The sequence below is a fragment of the Schistosoma haematobium genome, chromosome 2 (genome assembly GCF_000699445.3).
Source record: "Schistosoma haematobium chromosome 2, whole genome shotgun sequence".
Lineage (NCBI taxonomy): Eukaryota > Metazoa > Platyhelminthes > Trematoda > Strigeidida > Schistosomatidae > Schistosoma > Schistosoma haematobium.
The window spans coordinates 41,360,826-41,372,057 of NC_067197.1; the positions used below are offsets into that span (position 1 = coordinate 41,360,826).

Below are 11,232 nucleotides of genomic sequence, written 5' to 3' on the forward strand. Positions count from 1 at the left end.
AATGACTTGTCTACCATCAGTGTAAGGTTAAGTAGAAATAATTGCTATTCTGCGATGCAAATACGGAAAAACTATTATAGCAGCACCTGAATAATGAAGTTTGAAGGACTTCGCGATACCATGTAACGCAAAACGGAAAAACCCCTTTTCAACTAATTATGAAAACGGAAAATAGACTTTCAAATTTATTCATGATTAATTTCGAATTTTGGTTGTGCACAAAGCAGAAATCAAAAAGTAGCGCAAAAAGTGTCGTGATACCCCTGGAGCGCTGCCTATTTCTCCGCGTTAAATCTTGAATATCTATTAACCGAGTTGTCTCATATTCAGCTTTGAGGATTGTGTGATTATGGTCCAATGCCACTACAAACGTACTTACGTATATGTAATTTGCACAGGTGTATATATACGATTTGTTAGTTGTCAGTCCCGATTTACAGTCACACGAAGACCATGTGAGTGCAGTGTTAAAACGACTGGTTGAAAACGGAATGAAGATATATCAAAGTGTGTTTTCGGTGTTCGACCTCTAGAATTTCTCGGGCACACAAAAACTCAGATTACTCAGATCAAAGAAGAAGTGAACACGGTCAGAAAATACCCCAACTTCTATGCTCCAGTAGAATACATCGCACCGCATAACACCCTTAGACTAATGAAATTGTAGAGCGTTTCACCGCCAACTAAAGGCTGCTCTTATGCCGCCCTCAAAACCTAATCAGTGAACGGAATCCCCGCCATTATTTATGTTGGGAATACGAACAGATGTCAAAAATGACTCTTAATGTTCAGCAGCGGGACCGGTTTTGGGGACGAACTTGAGACTACCGAGTGATTTTATTAACCCTCATACTGACATAAAAAGCCTGATTGTTTGAAAGGATCACGAGTTGACCTAGTCTGAGAACGAAACAAAGACTTTGTGAGTATTGATCAATAAGCTAGCTATTCTGATGCATCTCAGCCCCGCTAACAAGGGAGAGAAGTCCAGGTTCGAAATGCGGGAATATATTCCGCAAGCGGCCAGAAGCACAAGCAATAACAACGGGCACAGATCAAACGTATATACACAGCACAAAATTGTCCTTTGGGAAGCGTTACAAAGCAGCACAATAGAAGACAAAACTAACCAATAGCGTTTAAGATTCTCGCAATTGGGAAATACGACATGAAGGTAAAAATGTGCGCTTTTGGTGCGAAAGCAATAAATTCAAAATTTTAGAATAAAGTTACAAAAATAAGGTATTTATCAAATGTGTCCTGGGGATCTAACATCGCCAACAGGAAATTACGTAGATCAACTACGTGTACATTTGTCCAAACTCAAACGAATTACCACTTGTGAACAATCGCGAGCCACATTCGTATCTAGGGATCTAAGCAATCGCACGCAAGTTTCGATAAGGTGTGATGAAATTAAAGCACTGCTTAGCCCCCCTTCGAAGGTCCTTTCAACGTTATCTCAAAGAAATCTAAATATTTCGTGATAGACTAAAACTGGTTTAACTAGATCGTAAACCACGGTATATGCTGTTAGACCTCTAGTGGCGTCGGTCCCTAACCACACAATCCTCAAAGCTGAAAACGAGACAACTAAGAACCCCTATATCCGCTGATGGTGGTAAGACGGTCCTGCCGAATTGAATCATTCCTTTCAAGGGATTGTGCTTTACCTAAGTCCATCCGGCAGTCGAAGGCATACAAGCAACACGAAGCCAAGTTTATCGGTGGTGTGACTTATGGCGCGCACGTGATATCAAAACCTGATGACTTCTATGATGCGTTGAAAACGCGATTGTATGGTACGCTAGATGGTGGCGGCCTTAAAGTCTCCGACCTAAGCACATCATCGCACATATGGTCACGTCCCCGGAAGGCATGTTTTCTTGGATGTATCGTAAGGCGATACAACTGAGGGGTCATACCCTAAAAACAAAGGTAAGAGGATCAAGGTGCGGAAGAGGTAGTGGTGACCTAAACTGTAAATGTAATTGCGTGAAGGCAGAATCGTTGATGCATATCCTTCAGGAACGCAAACTTATTCAGCGACTGCGTATCGCTCGGCATAATAGGGTAATGTCGAAGCTAGAAGGTTCCTTGAGGAGGGCAGGCTTCTCGGTAATTCTTTGTTTATTTACATTTATCTGTTTATTTTGATGATCGCCCACTACTTTTCTAGTAATCTATCAGCCTTTGTGCGTCTTCTCGTGTACAACTTGCTGCTACATCTACTTTTACCTAGTTTCCTAACCAAGTTCAAACTGGGCTACAACTCAGCTTTTCACAATCCAAATCCAGCTTTTCGCCATTTCCCGAAAGTCCATTTACGTTCATCTGTTTAGTTTGATAATCACTCACCATTTTTCAGTAACTTATCATCCTTACTGCATCTTTTTGTGTACAACGTGTTGCTGCATCTATTTCGAAATAGTTTCTTATCTAATCTACCTAACCATTAACCGTTTCTGAGACATGTTGGAAGGTAGGTACTTCATAATTTTTACGGATCACAAACCGCTGACCAGATAAATACTCACCCTTAACGATATATCACAGTCCATAAGTGATATCCGACATGCGGAAGGTCAGGAAAACTAGGCAGCAGATGTATTATCTTGACTAGAAGTGAACGTGATATTACAGTCTATAGTAAAGTTCGAGACTTTTGGAGACAAACAAAAGATCAAGAATTACGAAACCTACGTACAACAAACAACTCTTTTCTCAAACTAAAGCAGTTACCATAGCTTATTGATGGTATTCTGATTTGCTGTGATACGGCCAAGGTAATGCCACGACCTTACCCTCTCCAAAAGTATGAGAAGAACACTGTTTATTAGCTTTCACTCTTTGTCTGAAAGCTTCGACTAAACTAATCAGTGCCAGATTTATATGGACAAATTTACAAAATGATGTACAAAAATGGGTTGGCTAGTGTTCGGCATATTCATCGTCACACAATTTCACCCATCGGCATGTTATCACAACCACATACACGTTTCGCCCATGTGCCTATCGACTTATTAGGCCTGTAACAGCTTAGGTTGGTTGGTTAGAAGTTGACCTCAAACAAGCAAGCATATGCCAAAAACAGTATAGTTTAAGTATTCATTCACTTCCTTATTTTGTATAAGCGTTATATTTCCTATTATCTTATAATGAATGTTGAGAGGCTTTGTTTGTCTGAACAAATAATCCCACTCTCCACTGTGACTGCGCGAGGATCTAAATAAAGACATGTAGCAGTATCAAAAACCGTTACATGTGACTTTACTAATGCAAGTTTGTTTTCCTTGTTTCAGGGCAACAGAAAGTAGACGTACTAGAAGAAGAAGAACAAGCCTTGCGCAAGTTAAACCTGCGGGTTAATGAGTAAAACCATTTTGTAATAGACTTCCCGTTTTTGTACTTAAACCGCGTAACTCAATTTTTTTTTAATATATCTATGTTGTGCTCGTACGCCGTGTTCTCACTTGAGTAGCATCTGTCGGTTCTGACTGTTGTGTGGTGTTTCAGATCGCTCCTGCTCGCAGATCAACGCTAATAGTACGTGCTACAGACCTATTCACTAGTTTGATTTCTTCTGTCAATAGCACGACGGTTACCTAGGAGCACGAAACTAGTGAGCCCTATTGAACAAAAATCTAACCTCATTTTTGTTATTAGTATTATTTTTTTGACTTAGTTGTGAAAGTAGACCTTCTGATTATCCGTAAACTCCGGGCCCGAGCTGGCAACTTTGGGGAAATCTCCAAAGTGAAATAGCCTTCCCCAAAGTTTTGGGGTTTGGGTCTCATTTCTCCAAAATTTACTATAGCGGCTTCCCCAAAATGGGCCAAATTTCCCCAAAGTTGGCAGCTCGGGCTAAGTTGGGTATATACATAGTTCTTTTTTTATCTTAAGCTATTCGTGTTTTAGTAACCATTTTCCATGCTAATTCCATTACTATATTGGTCACATTCCTCATGTCAGACTCAATACAAACCAAAAACCTGGGTGATTTGTCACCAGTGGAGATAGACACTGTTATGATTACGAAATCCCGACTTCCAGAATTTGATCGTAATGATCCTGAGATGTGTTCAGCTCAACTAGAGCATTATTTCACGAGACACAATGTTAAAGCTGAAGGAATTCGCTATAGAGATTTGTGTTCTATCGTTCCTCCTTCAGTCGCCAAAGAAGTCCGTGACTTGATTTTAAGTCCACTATCACTACAACCATATACCATCTTAAGACGAGGGATAATGAGCCGTTTATCATTACCAGACAGTCATAGAATCCAAAGGCTTTTCCAAGGAGAAACACTGGATGATAGATCGCCGTCACAGTTTTTACGTGACCTCTAAGTCTTAGTGGGTGATAACAGTGAGTGAGGCAGTCCTAAAACAAGGATGGATACAAGCTATCCCATGCTACGTCCAACACTACGCATTTTCAAGATTCATGTTTCTCAGTTTGTGGATATACTGAACATAGATCACGCGATTAATCAATAAATATCCTAACACAGACACTTGTTGTTTATTATAGTTATATATATCATCTAATATTATTTTGACATATATATATAGGCATGGTTGTGTGTTATTCGTTTGGTGCGTGTGTGTTTTGTTGTTCGATGTTGAGAGTATTGAGGGTGGCACGATTTGGTATGTCTATTTAGCCAACCGATTGTTTTGTATGTTTTATTGCAATCTGTTAGGGGGCACTGTAAATTTGTTGTAGTGAGATTTGGAGTGGATGTATTATGATGATTTCTAAAGTGTCGACTCATTTCTTTTTTTGTGGCCAACATTCGATTGTAGTTTATGTCCTGACATGAGTATGTAAGTTGTCTTTGACCGATTATTTTGGGCTGATGTGTGTTTGTAGATTCAATTTTTACTTTCGTTGGATGCTTCTGCCAATTCGTAGGTAGCTTGTCTTTCATTTCATTAACGTCCTGAGTTAATTGTCTGATCCAATTTTTTTGTGTGTGCAATTCGGTGTTTTGACGAGTTCGCTATGTGACTTGTTAAGGTTTTGGTCATCAAGTTATCTGATCTTTTGTTTGCCGTATACCATAAGTTAGGTCGATTTTGCATTATTTTCGTTGCAATGTTTGGGAGTTGTATTTTTTCATGCAGTTGTTCTATGTCAAGTTCCTTTCTGTCATTGATGTTTAGGATTATATGTCGTGCTGTGTTGAGGACGGTTTCTAGTCTCGACCAGTCCTATTTTCTTAGGATTATGAATTCTAGACTGTAAGATGAGGAATTATTAATGTATTGATTATCTTTATTTTGCTTGACAGATTGTTCTTTACTTTATAGGGTAGATGATATTCTGATTAGAGCATTCCTTGATTTGGCTATATTTTGTGAGATCAATTTGTCTGCCGATCCTTCGTTGTTAAATATTCTGCCAAGATAGAGAAACATGGTAACTTCTAATTGTTTGTTTTCAATGGTTCCTGGAGGTAGGTTATCATTTTGGTTTATTATTGTTGTTGTTTAGGAATTGACACGTTGCTTGCGTTAAGGGATATTATTGGATTGAGCTACCTTGTGTATGAAATTGATTGGTGAATAGTGATATTTTATACACTGTCCTGGTATAATTACTATGATTTATCAAATCATTTATTTTTTCTTCATTACTTTTTAATTACAAAGTGCCAATTTCATTATCACTAGTAACAGAAGATACTCCGTTGAGAGTTTTAGAGTAACAACAATGTTGGAAACAAAAGATTGTGAGTTAATCGGTTGAGAACGTACGTATTCTGCAAACATGGACGCCAACTACTTTGAACTAAATTATTTATTACGAAAATAAAACATTTTAGTCCGTCACACTACTGCAAAATACGAACTTTTGACAGAGCTAATTCTGCATATTCCAATGTTATCCCCTGACTTTTACGGATGCATATTGCCCAAGCCAGAGTTAGTGGTAATTGACGTCGACTTGCGATTTCTTTTGCATCAATCCCACGAATCGTCCACTTTTCAGTTTGCACAACATGTAAGATGCCATTAGATCCATTCGCTTTTGCGGGATAAAATCGAACTTCAGGAAGACCAGTATCACTGTTTATCTTTTCTACTATGCCTCGTGCTCCGTTGACAAGTCCACGGCTAGTATCCAAGTTTCTTAGTAGCATTACCTAAAGTTTTATATTTACAACAGGCTGTTAAAAGAATAAACCGATTCATGCAATTTTGGACAATATGCCAAGTATAAATTTAGATCTAATTCTTAATTGTACTTTTACTGCTTTTTGGTTGTTAAAAGTGTGAGGGGTGTAAAGCAAGTTTAAAAGTGTCAAACTTTGAGCGTTGGTAGAATTCACTTCATGACATAATGCTCATAAGAATGAGAATTTATATTCAACCCTGACGCATACTTTTATGTGAACGCACATATCACTGATTCAAAACTTTCTAAATGGTATGCACAACACAATACAGAATGAGATAAACTGCGATAAATAAACGTGTTCTTACTTGAGCACCAACTTTTAAATTCAGTACAAAAGGAGCTGAGCAAGATGAATCTATTGTAGTTGAAATACCTTTTCCAACTCCCTTGTCTTGAGATCGATAAACTTTACACGAGCCTATTTGAATAAGTGAACAAGGAAATAAGAAAATTCGTAAATAAATTTCATGGAAACTGTGACGTTTAACGTTATACTAACACTAACTGATTTGGTATTACATATAAAAATATGTTCATTTACATCACCTAGGTAAAACCTCTGGAGTGTATTAGAAAGTACTTTTGATTCAGAATATATTTTAAATGGGTAGATGTTGGGATTTCTGGAGTTGAAATTCTCAAATGTATGATGTTAACATTAAAAGGCGTTCTCTAACAATTCCTTGGATTTTACCACATTGTTTTTCTATCGAATAAGATCTACTTTTAAGTTTATCCAATAACTGTCTTATCTAATTTCGATAACTAACATGATTACAGTATATAGTAATGAACGTCGACTTATCACTGAACACAAAAAGTATTTACTGATTTGGCATTACATATAAAAACATATATAGTATGCGGTAAAGTCATTCGGCAGGGGTGGTTTCCCTTTGTATGTCGACTTCCAGGTATCAGAGTGGTCTCTATGTACCTCTGTTTTCATGTTCGAGCTGATTGTTTCCTGTAATAGTCGCCGAATAATATGTCTTATTCGCGACATACGGGGTCGCAATATTGAAATATTGAGCATATATTTCAATAACACTTCAACCAACCACTTATTTAATATTTATAGTCATACGGAAAAAAACTAAAGGTTGCGGATAAAGAGAAACCACATTCGTTTTAATGTCAGTCTTGAAACAAAGTGGGCAGAGGGTTGGATAAACTTAAAAGTAGATCTTATTCGATAGAAAAACAATGTGGTAAAATCCAAGGAATTGTTAGAGAACGCCTTTTAATGTTAACATCATACATTTGAGAATTTCAACTCCAGAAATCCCAACATCTACCCATTTAAAATATATTCTGAATCAAAAGTACTTTCTAATACACTCCAGAGGTTTTACCTAGGTGATGTAAATGAACATATTTTTATATGTAATACCAAATCAGTTAGTGTTAGTATAACGTTAAACGTCACAGTTTCCATGAAATTTATTTACGAATTTTCTTATTTCCTTGTTCACTTATTCAAATAGGCTCGTGTAAAGTTTATCGATCTCAAGACAAGGGAGTTGGAAAAGGTATTTCAACTACAATAGATTCATCTTGCTCAGCTCCTTTTGTACTGAATTTAAAAGTTGGTGCTCAAGTAAGAACACGTTTATTTATCGCAGTTTATCTCATTCTGTATTGTGTTGTGCATACCATTTAGAAAGTTTTGAATCAGTGATATGTGCGTTCACATAAAAGTATGCGTCAGGGTTGAATATAAATTCTCATTCTTATGAGCATTATGTCATGAAGTGAATTCTACCAACGCTCAAAGTTTGACACTTTTAAACTTGCTTTACACCCCTCACACTTTTAACAACCAAAAAGCAGTAAAAGTACAATTAAGAATTAGATCTAAATTTATACTTGGCATATTGTCCAAAATTGCATGAATCGGTTTATTCTTTTAACAGCCTGTTGTAAATATAAAACTTTAGGTAATGCTACTAAGAAACTTGGATACTAGCCGTGGACTTGTCAACGGAGCACGAGGCATAGTAGAAAAGATAAACAGTGATACTGGTCTTCCTGAAGTTCGATTTTATCCCGCAAAAGCGAATGGATCTAATGGCATCTTACATGTTGTGCAAACTGAAAAGTGGACGATTCGTGGGATTGATGCAAAAGAAATCGCAAGTCGACGTCAATTACCACTAACTCTGGCTTGGGCAATATGCATCCGTAAAAGTCAGGGGATAACATTGGAATATGCAGAATTAGCTCTGTCAAAAGTTCGTATTTTGCAGTAGTGTGACGGACTAAAATGTTTTATTTTCGTAATAAATAATTTAGTTCAAAGTAGTTGGCGTCCATGTTTGCAGAATACGTACGTTCTCAACCGATTAACTCACAATCTTTTGTTTCCAACATTGTTGTTACTCTAAAACTCTCAACGGAGTATCTTCTGTTACTAGTGATAATGAAATTGGCACTTTGTAATTAAAAAGTAATGAAGAAAAAATAAATGATTTGATAAATCATAGTAATTATACCAGGACAGTGTATAAAATATCACTATTCACCAATCAATTTCAGACACAAGTTAGAGCAGATCGAAGTCCAGTATCATACGGGAAATGATAGAAGAACATATCCTCAAATCATTACGTCAAGCAGGGATAGCATTCAATGCCTCGCAATGTGAAAGCTGCTCGATCACTTACGTCTCCCCGACGAAACATTAAGTCGTCTGCAAACGATTTAGTATCCTCACGCTCATGCCACAGTTAGGTATCGTGTCGACCCCCGTACCCCCAAATCCTGAGCACGGTTTATGGTTGTTGCTCTGCCATAACACCAGACCTAATTGGCCTAGCCGTACACATGGTCCAGTCCAGACACCAAAAAGGCTGCCACAAGCCACTTATCCCGGTGGTTGCCTATCCATTTCTGAACCGGTGAACATTCAGCTAGGATTTCTAGTTCCTCTACTGGAATGGATTGCACAGGATATAATTGGATAGAGAATGGTAGTCAGTGGCCTGTGCTTCTCTACGTAACAGGCGTAAGTAAAAACATAATTTGTAAAATATTTGAAGGAGAAACCGCTCGCTTACTGATGAAAGTTGAGAAATATCAAACAATTGATCTTAAAGTAGTGATTCACAGATCATTCAAGAGTCATCATCATTCTGAATTTATTAAGGTCATATTCGTTATCATATTTTCCATGTTTCCACCCAGTAAATATTTTTTGTGTTCAGTGATAAATAAGTCGACGTTCATTACTATATACTGTAATCAACTTAGTTATCGAAATTAGATAAGATTCGTCTAACTTAACCTCAAATTTACTCATTTGTAAATATTCATTTCATTCACATAAAAATGATTAAAATGGATCGATTTAGGAGGATAGTTTCTTTTTGAAGAAAAATTGGATAAAGAAAATTGTAAAAATATTATCATATAATCTTGTTTTTAATTTCATTATTGGTCTCTCTAACTTTGGCATAAAATTTTATCACATTAGGATCTGGACATATCACTTCAGGGCGCCAACTGAGTAAGTATAAACCATTTAAATTAGACACCGACTAAGGGCTACATAGGCTTATCCACATTCAAATATCTGGAATAAACAAAGCGACATAGAATTCAAACATAAGGTATTCGACATACTAACATATTTGGGGCGGAAACGATAGTTGAAATTTTTACAGGTAGAATAATAACAATAACAAAATCAATAACTACAACGGTGAAATAAGTCGATATACTACAACTGATTGTTCATAATTGACAATAACCTCACGACTAAGATAAGATTTCTAACTGGACGCTTTGATATTTAAGTCTGCACCCGGACTCGATGGAGTAAGTCCTCAGTTAATGAACATGCGTAAACCTGAACGCACAACGGTGCTCTTCAATCTGATGCTAGTGCTTGAAATGGTCCCGGATCACTTAAATCTTGCATGTGTAGTATTTACCACGAAAATCGAAACTTTCCAGGGTTCGGGGATTTTAGGTCGGTATCAACTACGTCAGTAGCTGTAAGATGCCTGCATAGCGGCATTGCGAGACGATAGCATACCGCGATACCGGACCTTCATTCTCAATTGGCGCTTCTAAAACGAGATGGATACTTTGAGTCTCAGTACACACTTAGAACTCTGGGGGGCGCTTTTCTGGATAAATACGACACACGCAAGATTTAAGTGATCCGGGACCATTTCAAGCACTAGCATCAGATTGAAGAGCACCGTTGTGCGTTCAGGTTTACGCTTGTTCGTTACCCGAGGACTTATTCCATCGGGTCTGGGCGCAGACTTACCCGTGCTTTTAGCGCAGCGTGTACCTTGATTGAGGTGATAGGTTCAACCAGGGACCATGTGCGAGGCAACCTTGACGTTACCGAACGGTCGTCAGTAACGCCCCCACTTGAGAATGAGTCTCTCTATTATGCATTCAAGTCATTCGGCAGGAGTGGCTTCCCTTTACATGTTGACTTCCAGGTACCAGAGAGGACTCTAAGTGCCCCTCTTTTCATGTTCGAGCTGATTGTTTCCTGTAATAGTCGCCGATTAATATGCTTAACTCGCGACATACTGGGCTCCACGGTCTCCTTGGCAAGGCCCGCTCCTGTGGAGCTTTGCTCGTGTACGGGAACGATCTTTGGTCATATCTGTTCAACTGACATCGCCCTTGGTCCATTGTTATGGCCGACGCGTTCAGGGCGTTAGCCAGTTTATATAGCTCGTGCTGTTTGTCACATGTCGTAGTGACCGCTTGTATGAACTTTAGGCGCCATGTACTATCCAGTAGCCTTTCATTATCCGTGCAAGGATGCACGTTAACAAGTCTTTCAGGCTCCTTGACGGTATGAGGATTCCATTTCAGACCCACAAGACGTCTTTTTGTAGCTTTCAACAACCGGATCATTCAGGATCCCTGCCACGCTAGGCACACCTCTTGAAAATTTGGATAGTATGTGAGGAAGGGTTTTGCACACTGTCCTCACTCTTCAAAACAAACTATGATAATGACAAATATACGCCCTGAACGCGTCGGCCATAACAATGGACCAAGGGCGATGTCGGT

General features: G+C 38.2%; 1 protein-coding gene across 1 annotated transcript; it reads left to right on the forward strand.

The window, feature by feature from the left end:
* Positions 1–8,129: 8,129 nt before the first annotated feature.
* Positions 8,130–8,438, forward strand: PIF1_4 (DNA helicase; the record flags this gene model as incomplete). The annotated part of the gene is made up of 1 exon (XM_051219233.1): positions 8,130–8,438. One exon carries the CDS (start codon positions 8,130–8,132, stop codon positions 8,436–8,438), a length of 309 nt encoding a protein of 102 aa, XP_051068418.1.
* Between the last annotated feature and the right edge of the window lie 2,794 nt (positions 8,439–11,232).